This window comes from Sus scrofa, chromosome 13 (assembly GCF_054392235.1).
Source record: "Sus scrofa isolate SSC_HxYL_T2T_F1_AM1 chromosome 13, Sscrofa_HxYL_maternal_Yorkshire_Landrace_v2.0, whole genome shotgun sequence".
Classification (NCBI taxonomy): domain Eukaryota; kingdom Metazoa; phylum Chordata; class Mammalia; order Artiodactyla; family Suidae; genus Sus; species Sus scrofa.
The window spans coordinates 87,980,795-88,000,434 of NC_139395.1; the positions used below are offsets into that span (position 1 = coordinate 87,980,795).

At 50.9% G+C, this 19,640-nt stretch overlaps 1 protein-coding gene across 1 annotated transcript in view; it reads right to left on the bottom strand.

The window, feature by feature from the left end:
- Positions 1–19,273, bottom strand: part of PLXNA1 (plexin A1) — a 200,691-nt gene extending 181,418 nt beyond the window's left edge. Inside the window, exons 1-4 of the mRNA XM_084989665.1 lie at positions 19,131–19,273; positions 3,619–3,727; positions 3,077–3,149; positions 1,421–1,544 (exon numbers count right to left, since the gene is read on the bottom strand). Coding sequence (XP_084845791.1) covers positions 1,421–1,544; positions 3,077–3,149; positions 3,619–3,727; positions 19,131–19,217 — 393 coding nt within the window. The 5' untranslated portion in view covers positions 19,218–19,273. The remainder of the gene's footprint in view (positions 1–1,420; positions 1,545–3,076; positions 3,150–3,618; positions 3,728–19,130) is intronic.
- Between the last annotated feature and the right edge of the window lie 367 nt (positions 19,274–19,640).

Here is a 19,640-nt window from a genome sequence, read left to right on the forward strand (position 1 = left end):
CCAAAGTGAGGCAGCCACTGGCTCCACCAGCCCTCAGAACTCTGGAGCAGCGGAAAGGTCCATCCAGACGTCTGGGGGCTCGGGTCAGTTACCCCTGGGGTAAAGAAACCCATACCCAACACAAGATGGGTGCCCTGCCCCTTGAGGAAGCTCCTCCCTCCAGGCACAGCCTCCAGGTGGGCAGCCTGGGTGGTGGGGCAGCATCTCCCGGGCAGGCAACAGCAGGGAAGCTATCAAACAGTCCAGGGGAAAATGAAGAGATGCCACACCTGCAGGCCGCAAGTCCCACTGGACAACTGTCCCAGGTGACACTTCCATTAACCCTTCACGTCCTGGGCCAGAGTTTGGCTACCTGCCCCACTAAATGCCTGTCCTCGCCTGGCTTCTCCCTGCCCCAGAGGTCTCCCCAGGTCAGAAGCACCCAGGACAACCTGGACTTGAGGTGGGTGTCTAGGGGAACCTTGTGGGGACATTGTGGGACACAGCCTGCAGGGTCTGTGCTGACACCAGGTACATAGTGTCAGATCGGGGAACCTTGTAGGACAAAGCCCTCCACCTGTGGACTGTACTGCCATCTCTAGGAACAGCATCAAACACCCAGCTGGTGCCGAGCATTCCCTGGATGTGTGGGGACACCCCCGCACAATGGAATTTGCAGGATTGATGCCACTGACAGTCCTAATTCTGTCCAGATGCCCACCCTGGCACCCAAACATGATAGAGAAGAGCCCCAGATCCAGTCATAGAGCCTCCAGGGTCTCCCTGCTAAGAGCTGGCCTTGGACCCTGGAGCCATCCAGGCCAAGGGGACATGAGAGGAAAGTCCTCCTCCTTCCCAAGCAGAGGCTTGTCAGGCCCCATGAGCCCTGGGGGACCATGACTTCTTGGGCTGGGAAACAGCCTATATCCACAGCAGAAAGACCCTCAGCTAAGTGCACAGAGAATAATACCAGCAATCAGCTGTCAGGCCCCGGCTGCCACAGCCCCTCTAAACACAGGAAAGCCCATGTATGAGCACCACAACCATTGCCAGCCTCCTAGGCCCCCAGGGAGAGCAGTGAGGCTCTGCACCCAGGCTGCCTGCCTCTGAAATTACCTCTCCCCCCCCCGCCCCCTTCTCCCTCTCGAGTGCTACATGTCCGAAGCTCACAGCGTCCTCCCGCTACACCCTCCTGGCAGACACTTCCTGCAAAACTTACAACTGCAAGGCTCTGGGAACCAGCAGCCAACCAGCCAGCCCTTAATGTACAAACCTGAGGCCCACAGAGATGGGAACCACAGCCCAGAGCCGCAGAGCAGATAAGCGCCAAGGCTGCGGGAATTATCGCCCCAGTCCCTGGAAAGATACCCTCTCAGCAGAGAAGCAGCTGGGCTGGGGACCGGTCAGGCTCCAGACTGGCCTCTTCTTCCCCCACACTCACCATCCGGGCTGACCTCTGCTTCTCCTGGTCCACACTGATCTCCTCCCGCCGCAGGGCCGCCTCTCCCTCCCTCACGGCCACATGGGGCAGCTGGCCCTGACCCGTGGCCAGCTCCTCTTCACACCTGCGCCAGAAGAGATGGGAGAAACAGATGCAGACAGCAGCCAAGGAAGGGTCTGCATGCTCCCTTCAGCCGCCCAGGCCCTGGGACCTGAGGGCTGGGGACTCCCAGGCCAGCTAGCCAGGCTCAGGCACGAGGGACAGTCCCCAAGGTGAGGGGACAGTGACACTCTCAAACAAGAGATCAGGAGCCAGGTGAAGAATCAGACAGCCAAACGCCAAATGAGAAGTTCGACCTGCCACTCCAGCCCCTGCTCAGTGCCCACCTCCCCACTCTGCCGGTGCAAGAAGGCTTAGCAGCAGCCTTGGCTTTGAACCTTCACTGTCTTCTTGTCCCTACCCTTCCATCTGCTTTGACTCCTCCTATACAATCATTCTAAAGAGAAAAAAAGTTACTGGCACTGAGGTCGTCTTAGGAGTATTACTGATTAGGGTGTAGATCTGCACACAGTGAGATAGGCAGCACCAGTTCGGCCCAGAAGCAGGTGACAGGCATGGCGTCCTCACCAGACATGCTCTTGGGTGTGTTGTGGGCTAGCTCCCCTGAGGACCCAAGGACAGCACCTTCCGCAGTGAAAACCCTTATGAACAGGTGTGACAAACGGAAGATAATTATAAGACTGGGTACAAACAGCAAGATATAAAATTTTATATGATCCTGAAAAAACAATCCTAAACTAGAAGAAAGAAGGCATTTGAAAGCAATACTCCCAAATATTAAAAAGAGATAAGAAAGCTATGGTGATGTCCCCTCTTTACACATATCCCAAGTCTTCCATTAGCTTGTGCTAGCTGAACATTTTTTAAATGTTTAAAAGTATTTCAGAAAGGCCTCTTGGGATTAGGGAGTAGACATGCTTAGAAGGTGGGTCTTACCCACAACCACAGAAGAGCCATGGCCTGGCTGACCTGTGGAGGGAGCCGTCCAGCTATGGGTCCTTCAGGCCGTGGGCACCATCCCTCAGACCAGCCTGGGTCCTGTGCTAAGTGCTGTGCATAACATGTAGCCCCAAGACCACACCCAATGAGGGTGCTCAGCTCTGCCTTCTTCAAGGCCTGGAGACTCACGGGGACATTCCAGGGTCACATAGCAAGCAGGTAGCAGAATTGGGATACGTCCTGTATTCTGGGGGCCTCTGCCTCGGCCGCTGTGCCACCAGCCCCACAGCGGGGAGTAGCCCCAGGTCAGCTGCCCTCCAGGGCTGTGGCCAAACCAGTGGCAGGTCATCTGTACCCTGCAGCCAGCCTGTGGAGGAGCCATGGTGACCTTGAGGCATCCTCTAAACAGGGCTACATGCACACAAGCCAGGAGTGTGGCCACTCAGCCACCTAGTCCTGGCTTTGCAACTGAACCAACTCCACAGCCTTGGGTGTTTCTTTATCTTCACACTAGAACCAGTTCCACCTCAACCACAGGGTTGGTGTCCCCCTAAGTGTGACACAAACACTCCAGGCTTTAGGCAAAGAATAGGGACCCAGAGAGGGAGGAGCACAGGGCCAGACCGCAGAGCCACAGCGCGTGGGCACTCAGCTTACCTCCTAAGGGGACCCACTTCCGCCCCTGAGGGCTGCCAGCCACGGCCATACTCCGGTCTGGACACTTTACAGTCTGCAAAGAGTGGAGAAGGAAACTCTGTCAGGAGCAAGCTCCTCCAGCCCCTGGATTTAAAACAGGCACATCAGTTATGGGTGACAATAAGACCCAGATCCTCATCAACAAATAGCAGTTATTAATCAGCTGTCTGAGGACCTCCCTAGTTCATAATGTCTTAATATTTTTGTACCTTGAGTTCCCCATTCTTAACCGTCTCTGTGCCTTGGTGTTTGCTACTTGGAGAAAAGCAGAGGCTCCTTCACTGGTGGCAGACACAGGAGGGACAAGCGAGCTTCAAGCCTGGCTCCAGCAACAGCAGGCTTGGGGGCCCGGTGAGGGGGGCACAAGGTGGCGGCCCTCCCAGAAACCCAGGGTGAACCATCCAAGAGCCGGTCCAGAACCCCAGGACATGAGGTCAGTGCTCTGAGCACTGCATGTGGAGCCTCCCAATCCCGCCCCCACCCCAGAACCACTGCCCTCCTACCTGTGTCCAGGCCTCTGGAGGAGCCAAGGGCAGCAGGTGGAGGAGCCGTTGGCCCTGTTCTGGCAGGCTGGCTGGAGTTCTTCATGCGGGTCACCACACTCTCAGACAGCTGGGGGGGATGGAGGGAAAGTTACATCACAGAACCCTCTGGAAGGTGAGAATCCCCTCTAGCCACTTCCTCAAGGACCAACCCCAACAGAGGATGGAATTCTACTCAGAAACCTCAAGCCGGCCCACTGCCTCCCACGTTAATGCCATGGCTGGTGGGGCCCCCACGGACTGCACAGAGCACAGCCTGGCCCCTGCTGGCCTTCCAGCTTCACCTGCCACCCACTCACACTCAGTGGACCCTGGGTTCTCCCTTCTCTTACCACCCCAAATTCATCTCATCAGTACCCACCCCAGCCCCCACCCCAGCTGGTATCCAGCTGCCTAGGTCTGACCCTTCCCAGGCACCCCCTGCCCAGGTCCCTCCACCACAGGGTCTTCTGGGCCCCTCCCAAGGTAAGTTCCATTTGTCCCCCTCCTTCATGCCTGGGTCACAATAGCTGTGCCTCTGCCACATCCAACCTGCCTCATCCTGATGGGTCCTAAACACCTCTCCCTCCCCTGGGAGCCTCCCACCACCTCACCCTCACAGCGGAAAATCCACCCTGGCCTGACTGCCTCCACCTTCGCTCCCCTAGTGAAGCCTGATAACCCAAATGTTCCTTCATTTGTAGGGGAAGTGAAACAGGCAAGAGGGTGTCATAAAACAGTTTACTGAAATGAAATAGCAAGTAGGGATGAATCCAGAATAAAAACCTCTAAGAGTTTATGTTAGTATTTACACACAAGGCATCAAAAACCACAGCTGAGAGGAGACAATAAAATGGCTTCAGGACAAGCCCCTGATCAGCAGCTCCACTTCAGGTACCCAGGAGAGGAGAGCGTCTGTGTGCGCAGAGAAAAGGGGCAGGCCGTGGTTAGAGAAAAGGCGGCACATCTTCTATGAAGAACCACAGAAGCCTCGAGAAAGGACAGCTAAGCCATGTGTACCTGTCACAGAAGGGCACTACTGCTTAGTCCTTCAAGACCAAGACTACTTTGCGTATCTCAGTTTTGGAAAAAAAAGAGATGCACAATTATAAAGAGGCAGACTGCGGTGCAAATACGTCCACACCCACACCCCCCTAAATGCACACATCCGCTCAGAGAATACACGAGATGTTCCCTTTCAGCACTTCTGTGTTTTAATGTTTGACTGAGTATTTTTTTAAGCAACTATTGCTTTTTACAACAACAGTAATAGGGTCCTTCTAGTACTATACAAATCAAGTAGCTAAGTTATGATTATAGGGCAAGAGGAGACCAAGCATGCACAGCAGTAGAAAACCGAGAGCCCAGAAATAAACCTATGTATCTGTGGTCGACTGACTGGGAAGGTGCCAAAACCATTTAATGGAGAAAGACTGGTCTCTTTAACAGATGGGACTGGGACAACTGGACATCCACACGCAGGAGATTAAGGCTAGACCCTCCCACACACCATATACAAAACCCAATTCAAAAGGCCTAAATGTAGGAGTTAAAACAATGAAACTCTTGGAAGAAAACACAGAAGTAAATCTTTATGAACTTGGCTTTGGCCATGAATTTGGAGATATGACGCCAACAATACGAGCAAAGAAAATATAGATATACTGAACCTCATCAAAATTAAAACGTGTTGTATCAAAGAACACAACCAAGCAAGTCAAAAAGACAACCCACAGAATGAACAACTATTTGTAAATTTGCATCAGAAAAGGGATATGTAACTAGACTACGTAAACAACTCATTAATACAAAGAAAAATAACCCAATTAAAAATGGGTAAAGGATTTGAAGTCATTTCTCCAAAGAAGATATACAAATGGCCAACAAAGACATGAAAAGATGCTCAATAGCTTTAGTCATGAGAGAAATGCAAACTCAAACCACAATGAGATAGCACTTTCCATCCAAGACAATGTCTATAATTAAAAAGTCGTGCTGTAACAAGTGTTGGCAAATATACAGAGAAGTCAGAACCCTCATACACTGCTGGTGGCAAAAAAAATGGTGCGGCCACATGAAAAACAGTCTGGAAGATCCTCAAAAGTTTAACACAGAGTTACCATCTGATCCAGCAATTCTACTCCCAGGCACCTACTCAAGAGACATGGAGACACACATTCACACTGATTTGGACATGAATGTTCACATCAGCATTACCCGTAACAGCCAAAGGTGCAAACAATCCAAATGCCCATCAACTGACAGACGGGTAAATAAAAATAATGGAATATTATCAGCCATAAAAAGGAATGAAACACTGACACAGGCTACACAATGAAGAATCTGAAAACACCATGCTCAGTGAAGTAAGCCAGATACAAAAGTCCACTCATTTGAGATACCCACAATATGCAAATCTCGAGACAAAAAATTGACTGGTGGCCTTGAGCTTGGTAGAGGGGGAGACTGGGTTCTGATTACTAAAGGGTAAGAGGTGGGGGTTTTCCACCTATTATATGGTATCTCCATTTCAAAAATGTGTCTTATTAATCTGTGAAGCAGGAGTTCCTGTTGTAGCTCAGCAGTAAAGAGCCTGACTAGTTCCATCAGGATGCAGATTCAATCTCCAGCCTCACTCAGGGGGTTAAGGATCCAGCATTACTGTAAGCTGTGACGTAGGTCCCAGATTCCACATTGCTGTGGCTGTGGTATAGGCTGGCAGCTGTACCTCTGATTTGACCCCCAGCTTGGGAGCTTCCATATGCCTCATGTGCAGCCCTAAAAAAAGCAAAAAAAAAAAAAAAAAAAAAAAATTCTGTGAAGCATGTTAGTGGTAAGTGCTAGGAAGAATACACAGCAGTCCTGCATGGATGAGCACATTCGGGGTGGCTGCAGGAAGACCCCCACCTCCCCGAGATGGTACTGATACAAGACTCCCACCCATGAGCAAGGAGGCCCAGCCATATTCACGTCAGGGCCAAGAGGAGGGGAAGACATTGACCTGGGTCTGGCCTGTCCAGGCCTGTATGAGGCCAGTGTGAGAGACCTGGACCTGCTGACCAGGCCAGAGGCAGACTGAGGTCAGAAGCTCAAATGTGACCCAAGGGCCAGAGGAGCTATGGTGAGGGAGGAGGAGAGGGGCATAGACTGAGCTGTTCCACCTGGTGAGTGAGGGGCTAAGGAAAACATTGGCAAGCTTCTCGCCGGCAGGAAGAGATTTGAAATATTTTTTAATGTTGCTACAAAATAAGCAAGTAATATTTTTAATCAACAAACACACATACACACACAGCAGTCACGCGAGAATAAACACCATCTGGGCAGTGCTTTCCGCACCAACAGAACCAGGATGGAGGCCCCCAGAGCCAGACAGGCCTGGGAACTCAGTGCCAGAGGCCCAGGTCACTGTGCCATCAGAGCTGGCCAGGAAGAGTCCTGTGCGGCCAGGAGGTGGAGGGCCAACTCCAGAGCAGCACAAGGACAGAGACACCCACCCACACCTGGCTGCAGGGTCCCACAGGCTCCTCACCCACCTTCCTCACTCCACTTGGGGGACAGGGCTCACAGGCTGCCCAGGAGTCAGTGCTTGGTGTCACACAGGCCTGGGTTTGAGTTCCAGCTAAGCCACTTATTAGCCACATGACCTTGGGCAGGGGACTCCACTTGGGAGGCAATGTCCTCACCTGTGAGGCAGATGTTACTCATGGTACACACCGTCATGAGGATGACAAGGCTGGGGCAGGGGGGTGCTGTGCACAGCGGAGGCCACAGAGCAAACCAGCACAATCAAACCAGCATGGTCAGGTCAGTGGTCGTGTGAAATGGGACACAGAGGACACTACGCCCCCTCCCCCCCCGCCAGGCACACCCTAGGTATGCAAAAACATGAGACCAGTCAAGAACAAGGACTGAAAGCGCCCAGGACCCTGGAACTGATGGTTCTGTTCCATGTGCAGCTGCAGAACCTCCCTCCCGCTCTGCAACCTACCCAGAGTGAAACTGACAGACTCCTGGCAAAGTGCCCTCTGGCACTGATGTCCTATGGCTCAAATGTAGGCCTGGAGTAACTCAGGGACTCTGAACAGAAGGACCTTCCATGCCACCACCGAGGTGCAGGCGGCTGGCACCTGCACCAGTCATGGCAATATCTCAGAGCCTGAAAAGAGATGAGGGCTCCTCCCTCTGTCTCTCACGGCCCACGAGAGCCATGGTTGTAGGAGCAGCTGAGTTCAGGGCATGGTCCCAAAGCAGGATTAGAGGCTTTCCTCATCAGCCATCCAGCCTATAAACCTCGCAGTCCCGGGAGCAAAAGGCTGGGTGAAGGGGCTGCTTTAAAAGCCCAAGTGGCCTCATCCATCCATCTCTGGACACAGGAATGCCAGGAGTGAGGAAGTCCTAGTCACAGCCACCTCCCTGCCAGGCCCAGGGAGCAGGACACTGTCACCCCCCACAGCAGCAGGAAGGCCTTGTGCTTGCCACAGGCCACCAGCTGTAGGCAGGCTACCCAGCCCCTCTCCCAAGGAACAAAGCCAGCTCCCTGACCCACCCCAGCACAGGAGCAAGGGAGGAGCCCCACTAGCATCATGGGTGGGTAGGGCCATGAAGGGACAAGAACAGAGCCTACTAGAAGCCCAGCAACCCCAGGCAGGTCCCAGGGACTCAGCCATGGAAGAAGACTCTTCCTGCCTCTCCCACGTGTGAGGTTGTGACCCTGCAGCCCCTCTTCCCCTGAACACAGCTCAGGGCAGCAGAGATCCTGCTGGGCTCTGGCCATGTCCTGGGTGCCTGGCATGCTGATATGCTGGAGGGATCACTCAACACGTGGACTGTGTAAACACTGACTGCAGGCCCGGACCATAACCACTCTGGGGGGGTGGGGGGCGGAGAGTGCAGACACGACAGAGACACTGTTGTCCTCAGAGAGCCCGCAGTCAGACGAGGAAGGAGGTGGCAGAGGGCTTCCAGAGAGAAAAGGCCCGAGCACAGCAAGGGCAGCACCCAGAGAAGCCAAGGTCCAGCCCAATGGAGAAAGGTCACTCGAGGAGAGCCAGAGGTTCTGTTCATGATGACAGAGAGGAAGCTGCAGTCCGTAGGGAGCCGAGAGAACAGGTGGCAAAGCCCAGAAAGGGGAAAAGCTCCCAGAGGCAGGAGTCAGAGAATGCTGGGGGGAGAGAGGACCACACGGTGAAGTGACCAGACACATGGCATTTGCCCGGACATGCTGGCAGGCATGAGGTGTCTACAGCATGGTTCACACAGTGACCTCATTCCTACAGCCAAAGGGGAAGGTGCGCTTGTTGTGGAGGCCTAGGACAGCCTGAAAGGACCCACAAGAAACTGGGAACAGCTGGCATGCAAACATAAGATGCATTCTGCCAGAAGATGCCTGGAAGGAATGGATGAGGAGCAGATGACAGCCCAGCTCTCTGGAGAGGGTGCATCCTTGCTGAGCCCAGAACCACTGTGTGTGCGTGTCCTGGGTCTGTCCCAGCAGCTCTGCTCCACAGGCAAACACACACAACACATGGGCAGGGGTAATGGCAGGAGCTGCATCTGGACAAAGAAATCAGGGCCTCGCCAGGCAGACCATAGGGAGAAGGAACCTTCCCCACACTCTTGGCTGTGGGGGTAACTCACCCCAGCAGAGGGCCAGTGGCTCCCATGTAAGGACAGCGCTAAAGACAGCCCTGCAAGCACCTCCACGTGTCAGGACCTTGGCCAACCCCATACCCACTGGACAGATGAAAGACTGAATGCCAGGAAGTCACAACTCACCCAAGACTACAGAGTCCTAACTGCCAGAATCAAGACTAGGGCCAAAGCTGGGCAGCTGACGGGACAGTGCAGGTGGTGACACGGACAGTGCAGGTGGCAACAGGCAGCGAGGGTACAAGTCACCAGTGCAGAGGAGTGCCAACTCAACAAAACAAAAGATCTGCAAGTCGCCTTGCCTGCATCTGTGGTGCTTTACTGAGCCCTGGGAGGGAGAAGGGGAGCATGCAGGCATTCAAGAACAGGCAGCCACTTAAATTAGGAAACAGCGCCTTTTCAGGCTAAGAGTGCTCCTCATCCAGACACTTCTGAGACGCTGCTCCTGAGCATTATTCTCCACATCAGTGAGGGCTCTGATGTCCTTCAGGTGACTATCCTCAGTCCTCACATGGGATGCAGGGCTGAGGTGCAGAGGCAGCCCATCCAAGTCCCTGGTGGCCACTTACACATCGTCTCCAAGGACCTACCTTCTGAGGACTGGCGTGCAGCCCCCATTCCCCCTTCGGGGCAGGCTGAGCGCCAGGCAGCTCCCAGGTGGGTCAGGACTGCCAGCGGCCCGTGGTGCCCAGACACCCAGCCTGGGAGGTGCTGCCAGATTCTATGACTCTTAAGAAGACTCCTCCGCTTTGCCTGTAGCCGTTGCCTTGGAAATTCTGTTGGCTGTTTCTTCTGTTTTCTGTGAGCTGAAATTAGGTGCACAGATTTAAATCCAAGTGTCGGGATCAGAAGAGCCCTGAGATCCCACAAAGCCTGGCAAACACCAAGGCCCTGGGTCTGGCAGGGGGCCTAGCAAGACAGAAGCAGTGCAAGGATGAGGTGGTGGCAGGGTGAGAGCACAGCCCTGGAGGCGGGGGGTGGGGGGTGCTGCCTGGCAGATCCAGCAGATGTTGCCACATGGAAACACCGAGACTTTCATATTACCCCCCAAAAAAGCTAACAACTGAATTTATGTACAGCCTCCAAGTTTTAAATGTTATCAATTAATACCACAAAGTTTTTGGGCTGGTGGTTTCCCTTAAGAAACATGGAGCCTCTGTCCAAGTTCAGTTCCAGTTCAAGTGCTGGGGCCAGAGATCAGTAGCAGCAGTCCTGCTCACCAGGTGTGCACAGGGCAGAGCTGCCCGGCCCCCAGGAGGGTGACCAGTGAAGGGAACACTGAGCTGGCCCTGAGGAGTCTGGTCTAAGCAAAGAGAGAGAGGGGACAGAATCACAGCACAGAAGCAAGACGTAGCACAACAGGAGCATGTATTCCCCCCTGCAGGGCAGGCAGTGACAGGAGAGGTGGTGCTGGCATACGGAGGGCCTCAGGAGTGAGGCCAAGAAATCTGCATTTAACCCAGAGGCTAGGAGAAGCACATAAGGATGGTAAGTGAGGGGTCACACTGCTGGCTTCAGTCTGAATAGTCATAGACACCACAAGCTGGCGGGGGCCACCCGAGAGCGAAGTCGCTGGACACGGAAAGGAGGTGTCCTTTTTCCCTATGAACCTCCAATGAACTGTCTGGATTTTATCACCATTTCCCAAAACCTACACAAAAGTGAAGTTTACCTTTTAAAAACACATTACCCTAGCACCAGATTTGTAGGAGGCAAGCCTATTGGGAGAAAGAACAATTTATCAGACAGTCAAGGAAGCTGGGGTGGGCCTGACTGAGACAGACTCAGTGAGAGCAAAGAGGAGACGGTAAAACAGAAAATCTGGAAGGTAGGCTCAGAGTTGTCCTCATATGGAGAGAAAAAGGGCACGTGGGATCCAGCTTCCTGGATGAGGCCTGTCTGGATGGCCCTCTGCACTTAAGGAAGAGAGGTTCTAAGAAGGTGGGAGTGGGGGCACAGTGAGCCCAGAGGATGCATTGCACTACAGGTGCCCAGGAGACTTGCAGGGGACACTGCCAGTGGCGTCGGGACAGGTCTGGCTGGGTATTTAGAATCCAGACAAAAAGAGATGGCCGAGGCATGGTACACAAGGGAAGGAGGGCTGAGCTAGGGAGCACTCTGAAGAGACATGGTTGGGATCCTGGGAATCAGGGCCTCGGGAAAGAGCAGGTGGTGGAAGCCAAGGGGTCCTGGACAGAATCAACAAGCCTCCACACAATGAGAGGATGCTGGGGTTATCCTCTGTGCTGTACTGGGCGAAGCTGTGGTACCACCATGGAGTTTCACCTTGGAGAGGGATGAGCGCTCACATGCTAATGCTATTACTGGTTATGCTGCAGCACCACCAAACAGGGGTTTAAAGGATGCTCAGAGATGCTCCAGGACGTTGCTGCATCCGCCCTCATTCACAGAGTATCTGTCTGGAGCCAAGAACCATCCTCCCCTCAGGAACTATGGGCCAGGAGGAGGGACCATGTGCTCTGCTTCCCTGAAGGATTGGCCCCTACGGTTTTCAGATACCTCACCTCCAGAAGATGCAGTGTTTGGGGAGCACCAAGGAAAGGGCCCAGCCTGGGAACGGCACCCGAGTGGCACTGGGGGACGTGATGCCCTGTTGCACCGGTTTGCTTAATGCAAAGCCGGGAGAACCAGGCTGGCTGCCTGCTTTTCCTGTTGTGGCCCATCCATGGCACACGCCAAATGGTCAGCCAGGTAGAGCACAGAGCTGGGAAAGAGTGAGGAGGTCTCGTGACCAAGCCCATTGGGAAACACCTCCTGAGCTTGGCCTGGCCTGTGTGTAAGGAGAGAGACACACCCCTGTGCAAGTCAGGGCTCCAGGCCAGGTCCTCTGGGATCCCTGGTCCCCACACTAACCCTAAGCAACGTGAAGACAAACGTTGTGGTATAAAGCTACAGAATGAGAAGCGCTGACGTTCACACTGAGACATTTAAGAAGCACGTCACTGGGCAACAGGTGAAAAAGGAATTCTGCCACATGCATGTGGTGCAAGTTTGTGTTAAAGCCTGGAAAGAGTAAGAAGCAGAAGAGTAAGATTCACAAGCGGCAGTTGGCCAGCTTGGGTAAAAAACAATCACCAATTCTCTAGTCTGAGCGTGCAATCCAAAATGCACATACTAATGATCCAGAGGCTAATAAAGAAGCCTCTGCACTCCAAGAGCTTACAAAAGAAAAACAGGACAGAGAGGAAGGGGTGATGGAGAATACTGATAAATAAAATCATCATTCTGATAAAGAGCATCTATGAAAAACCTACAGCTAATACACTCAGTTGTGGAAGACCAAGTGTCCTCCCTAAGTGCAGAAACATGGCGAAGACATGTACTCTCACCACTTCTGCTCAATACTGTACAAGAGGTTCTACCCAATGCAATAAGGCAAGAAAAGAAAGGGCATCCAGACTAGAAAGGGAAAAGTAAAAATGTCTTTGTTTTGTAGACAGCATGATCCTACCTACATAAAATCCTATGGAATACACACACACAAATACTACAACTAGTAAAGGAGTACAGCAGGTTGCAAGACACAAGATCAACATACAAAAATCAACTGTATTTCCACATGCTAGCAATGAAGAATCCACAAATTAAATTAAGGAAACAATTCCATTCATAAGAGCATCAGAAAGAAAATAATTTGGAATAATTTTTTTTTCAATGTAGGACTTGTACACTGAAAGTAAAAACATTGCTGGGAAAAACTTTAAATAAAAGATCCAAATTAATGAAAAGATTTCATATTCTCAGATTGGAAAACTCCATATTGTTAAAACGACAATTCTCCCCAAGGTAATCTTATAGATTCAACACAAACCCCATCAAAATCCCAATAGGCTTTTTCACAGTTGACAAATTGATCCTAAAGTGTATATGGAAGTATAAAAGGACATAAAACAGCAAAACAATCTTGAAAAAAAGAACAAAATTAGAGCCTTATACTTCCTAATTTTGAAATTTCCCACAAAGCTACATCATGATAGTGTTGCACTAGCAAAAAGACAGACATATAGCCTACAAACCAATGGAATTCTCAAAAGAATTGGGAGTCCAGAAATAAACTCTTATGTTCACGGTCAACCAATGTTCATCAAGGTCCCAAGGTAATTCAAATGGGAAAAGGATAGTCTCCTCAAAAATGGAGATTGGAAAAATTAAATACTGCATACAAAAAAGATGGATTTAAACCAGAGTTCACCAAGCTCTAGTACTCAAGCCAAATCCAACTTAACACTTGATTTTATAAATAAAATTTATCGAAACAGCCACACCCATTCATATTGTCTATGGCTACTTTCACCCTAAAACGGCAGAGGTGAGCAGTAGTGATAAAGACCTCAGGTCAGCAAAGCAGAAAGTATTTACCAACTGGTCATTTCCAGAAAAACCTTGCCAACCCTTACATCAAGTCATATACAAAAACTCCAAATGGATCACAGTTTTAAGTATAAAAGTCAAAACCATAAAATTCTTAGAAGAAAGCATAGGAGAAATTTCCCTTTTTTTTTTTTTTTTTTTTTGTCTTTTTGCCTTTTCTAGGGCCGCACCCTCAGCATATGGAGGTTCCCAGGCTAGGGGTCTAATAGAAGCTGTAGCTGCCGGCCTACACCACAGCCACAGCAACGCAGGATCCGAGCCACGTCTGCGACCTATACCACAGCTCACAGCAACGCTGGATCCTTAACCCACTGAGCAAGGCCAGGGATTGAACCTGTAACCTCATGGTTCCTAGTCGGATTCGTTAACCACTGAGCCACGATGGGAACTCCATGGAGAAAATTTCAATAACCTTTAGTTTGGCATAGATTTCTGAAATATAATACCAAAGCACAATCCTTAAAAGAAAAAAATTAATATATTAAACTTCATCAAAATTACAAATGTTTGCACTTCAAAGACAGCATTAAGAAAATGAAAAGGAGTTCCCGTTGTAGCACAGCAGAAATGAATCCAACTAGTACCCATGAGGATACAGGTTCAATCTTTGGCCTTGCTCAGTGGGTCAGGGATCCAGCATTGTCGTAAGTTGTGGTGTAGGTCACAGACGCGGCTTGGATCCCGAGTTGCTGTGGCTGTGGCGTAAGCTGCAGCTGTAGCTCCCATTCAGCCCTAGCCTGGGAATTTCCATGCACTGTGGGTTCAGCCCTAAAAAAAAAAAAAAAAAAAGGGAAGAAGAAAATGACAAAAGCCACATATTGGGAGAAAATATTTGCAAATCATAATATGATAAGGGCTTGTAAAGCAGCATGAAGAAATCTTCCAACTCAATAATAAAGACAAATAATCCTATTAAGAGCTATTAAAAGTAGACAAAAGATTTGAATACACATTTCACCAAAGAAAATATGTGGGTGGCAAATAAGCACACAAGAAACATTCAGTATGATTAGTTATTAGGGAATGCAAATTCAAACCACAGTGACGTACATGTCACACCCACTAGAACTGCTATAACCAGAAGACAAAAACAAGGGTTAATGAAGATATGGAGAAACTGGAACCCTTACATACTGCTGGAGGAATGTAAAATGGTTCAGCCACTTTAGAAAACAGTTCAATAGTTTCTTAAAAAGTTAAACCTAGTAAGTCACCAAATTCATAAACAGAATGACCCAGCAATTTTACTCTCAGGTATCCAGCCAAGAGAAATGAGACAATCTACCAAAAAAAAAAAAAAAAAACCCGAAAATGTTGACAGCAGCATTCTTTGCAATAGTCAAGAACTAGAAACACTCCATCCTTGTTCGACTCCATAAGCAAAATGCAGACTGTCCATAAATGAGATGCTATTCAGCAATAAACAGGAACTACTAATACACACCACAACCTTGATGAACCAGTGCCAAGCACACTGTACTAAGTAAAGGAAGCCAGACGTAAAAGATGCACAATGTCTTTACATGAAATATCTGGAAAAGGCAACACAGAGAGACAAAAGGATTAGTGGTAAACTGGGGCTGGAAGTGGGAGTGACTGTAAACCAACAAGGGATCCTTTTAGGCCTTGTAAATGTTCTAAAATCCCATTGTGATGACAGCTGCTCAACTCTAAATTTGCTTTAAAAAAAATCACTGAAATGGGTGAATTTTACATGGAAAATACATTTCAATAAAGCCATTTTTAAAAGGAAAAAGAGGAGTTCCCGTTATGGCTCAGTGGAAACAAATCGGACTAGGAACCATGAGGTTGCGGGTTCAATCCCTGGCCTCGCTCAGTGGGTTAAGGATCTGGCGTTGCTGTGAGCTGTAGTGCAGGTCACAGACGTGGCTCAGACCTGATGTTGCTGTGGCTCTGGTGTAGGATGGCAGCTATAGCTCCGATTGGACCCTAGCCTGGGACCTCCATGTGCCATGAGTGCAGCTCAGAAAAGCAAAAAAAAAGAGAGAAAAAGTCGCCATCAGCTAAAATCTTCCCAATGCTCCCTTCTGGATTAGAGAACCACAATGTTGCCTCCAGGACAATGTAGAGACAACCCTGCCTGGCACTCAGGACCTCATTACTGGCTAGCTTTCTCCACCACCCCAAGCTCCGAGTGGCTGCCAAGGACACAGGCTTACAGAGATGGAAAGTCTGAGCTTCCAGCTCTACCACCAACTCGCTGGAACCAATGGGTTACTTCACTTCCTTGAAGCTGTTTCTTTGCTTCTGATGGGGATGACAGCTCACAAGGTCATCCTAGGGACCAGCTGAGATGCTGTCTTTAAACCACTCAGCCCAGAAGAGACAGGCTTCTCCTTGGGCTCAGGCCCATGGTCATCTTCAGCTCCACAGAGCAGCGGCATCTCACCAGCCCACCTGGAGCAAGGAGCTGCATAACTCTTCACAACCTCTTCCGTTCCCTCGTGCTGTTTTATTCTTGTCTCTTTTCTATCAGTCAGTTTCCACTCCTGGGCTGAGGTCTCCATGGGGGCAGGACACTGTAGTTTGTGCCGTCATCTCTGCAAGGCCAGGCCCAGGTCACAGTAGGAACTGCTGGGGCAGCAGTAAGCGGTAGCCACATGTAGTGCTGGGACACATGGCTCCTCGGTGTGCTCACACTGAGGACTGATTCTACTACCTCTTCCTGGGTCTTCCCCTCAACACTGGTCCACACATGCCTCAGTGGAGTGACGAGCAAAGGCAGAGTAGACTTGAGCGTGTGATGAGCCTGAGGACACAGCTGAAGCAGCAGCCTCGGGAAGTAACTTGGGAAGAGCAGAGGGAGCTGAGCGGTTGGAAGGCAAAGGACGGAGAGCAGCAAGGAGTCTGGATGTTGACAAGCAGCCGACTCCAGCTGAATCACCAAAGACGGCTGTGTGTGGGGCAGAGGACAGTCACACCCAGGTGCTATAACCATGTGTGTGCCTCCTCTTACTGGAGATTAAACATACTGGCTGAAATGAAATCTTTATGTATTTCACACATGCTTGCTCTGAACAATGGAGCTGAACACAGCATTTTGCATTACTTAAATTTCTTTTACCTTCCTCGGAATTAGATCTTGGAGTAAATACGTAAATTTATGCAAATAAGTGTGCAAACTAGCAAGGCATTTAATTTTAAGGAAATTAAGAGTACTTTCCAGGCTAGGGGATGACATACAAGGGGCCTTTAAGAATATTTAACCTAAAAGGAAAAAAAAGGAGCTCCTGTTGTGACTCAGCAGGTTAAGAGATCAATGTTGTTTCTCTGAAGATTCAGATTCAATCCTTGGCCTCACTCAGTGGGTCAAGGATCCAGCCTTGCTGCAAGCTGCAGGTAGGTGGCAGATGCAGCTGGGATCCAGTGTTGCTGTGGCTGTGGTATAAGTTGGAGCTCCAATTCAACCCCTTGCTTGGGAACTTTCATATGCCACAGGTGCGGCCATTAAAAGGAAAAAAAAAATTTAACCTTCTCTGAAGTAGCAGGCAAATGCTCTGTTGTGGCATCTACCTTCTATTAAATGAACTTCTCCTTTGGTTCATTCAATGATCTTGTCCAGCAATTTTTTACTTGCTTGCTTTAAGGCAAGGTGGACTCCCCAAATCTCAAGCCACTTTGCAGAAAAATCTTCACACCAACTCTGAATTGCCATCACCTCCTCTCTCTGGTCTCCCTCTCTGAAGCCAGGGTCAGGAGTGGACAGAAGGAACAGAGGAAAGAGAAGGAAGAAAGCAAAGGGCTCTCATAGCATGGGGCCATGCCCCCAACTGTACGCCTCTGGACAAGGCACTTATAGTCTCTGATGGGTCTGCCCAAAGCTCCCTCTTGTTTTAACAGTCTTGATTGAACCTGCGCCCTATCAGGACTGCTAGGAGCTGTTACACAACCTTCACATTGCCTTGCATATGGGAGGGGGCTTGTAGTAGTGAGAAAAGGATGTTTCTTGTACCCAAATGATTAAAGTCCCAAAAGTAACACCTTGGACATGTTCCTTAATGTCGCTAAGCCTAAGTCTCCATTTTAAAAGAGAATTCAGTCTTTGCAGAACTGCTAAGACCTAGAAACAAAATGCCCATCTGATATAAGACCCAAAAAAGATGATGTTCCTTTAATTTAGGGGACATCCCCTTAGAAAACTGTGACTGACTGAATTTTCCAACATTCCCCAATGTAGGTGACAACAGTGGGAGAGGGCCCAGAGAACCTTTCTATATTCTGATTCAGCTACTGCCTCTCACCTTCCAATACAGACATTTTCTCCTCATTCTGTCTTTGCAACGAGCCAGATCAAGACTAGATAACACCTAGCAAGCACTAAATAGGCTACGCTAAGAGGCCCCCACAAACACTCTGCACTTTTCCTAAACATGTCCACATACATCGTCTTACCCTAGGTTGCACCTGGAATTATTATAGCCTCCTCTCATTTTTTAAAAGATGTGGTGATTGAGACTCAAAAGATAAGTTGTTCATCCCAGGTCACACAACTAATGAGCATCTATCCGGAAGTCAGACTTCCTAATGTCCTTTTCTGAGCCACCTCCATAATCAACTAATTCACCTAAGCTCCGTACCTGCTTCACTGGGTTCATCCATTTAATCATTTAGCAATGGTTTACAAAGCACCAGCCTTGTGCCAGGCACAGATGCAGGAAGCAGGGCACCGAACCAACAGGACACTGAGTCAGCGGAGCTCGAACCCAGCTCGCCAGCTTGTTGCTCAGGTGACCTTGGCTAAGTACCTCAGTGCCTGGTTCTCAACCCATAAAATGAGCAAACCGAATCCTACTTCTAAAGGGCTGTTGAGAATTAAATGAAAAGATCCCCACTAAGCACTCGGATGTGAGCTGCTTTTATTCTTCCTCTAGACTCTGGGGATAGGGTTTGGAGTCAGGCAAGAGCCTTGGAGCTTACCCAGCAGCGGGAAACACAACAGGAAAGTCAAGTATCAATAGAAGTTTCTCATCGTGATGAGCCCTCGGACAAAAACAACTGTGAAACCGCGGGGATGGGAGTGGGGGGCGGCCACTTTAGACTGAATGGTCAGGGAAAGATACTGAGGTGACATCTGAGCTCCCACAAGAACGCACGAGCCGACACAGCCCGTGCGGAGGTCGTGTGCCCAACAGACCCGCAACCCAAGGGGCAAGAAGGCCCTGAGGCCAGTGAACAGGGGCGGGAGAGGGGAAGGGGGAAACTGGCACGGGAAGCTGTGGGAGAGGTAAGCGGCTCGTCGTCCTCGTACAGGCGTGGCGTCCCCGGGCAGCGAGGGCATAGAATCCGGGTCCCGACAACAGGCCCCGCCCCGGCGTCCGCTCCTCCTCCCACCTGGCAGCGGCCGAGCCTGCGGGCGCGCTCCGAGGTCGCGTCCCTCTCGCCGCTGAGGAACGCCCGGCGCCTCCACGCCCGCCCTCCGGCCGCCCGCTCACCCGGATGCCCTGCAGCACCCGGACCCGCTCCTCCTCGTCCATCCCGAAAGACGCCCTGCGGCCCTCGCTGCTTTCCGCGCTGCCCATGGCGGGAGGCGGCTCTGGCGCGCCGGCTCTTCCGGACGGCGCCACCTGCCAACAACACAGCGTCCCATTGGGCGCGGCCGCCGGGCTCAGCCAATCGCGGGCGGGCCGCAAGGCATTGTGGCGGTTGTAGTCTGGCGGCGGCGCCGGCTGGACCAGGCGCAGGAGCCGGGAATGTGCGTGGTCGGACCGCGGGTTGGGAGGCCTGCTGACCAGCCGAGCGGAGGGGGCAAGGACAGCGCCGAACCGGCCGAGGCGCTGCAGGTTCGTCAGCAAACCGTGCGGAGCAGCCGGGGAGCGCTGACCGGCCGAGGACACCCGGGATGGAGGGAATGGTGAACAGTCGGCGAGCGGCCTGTTGAGGAGCCTCCTGGACGCCGAGGAAAACGGCGGCGTCTCGCTGCCCGGCGAGAAGCTGGCGGGAGG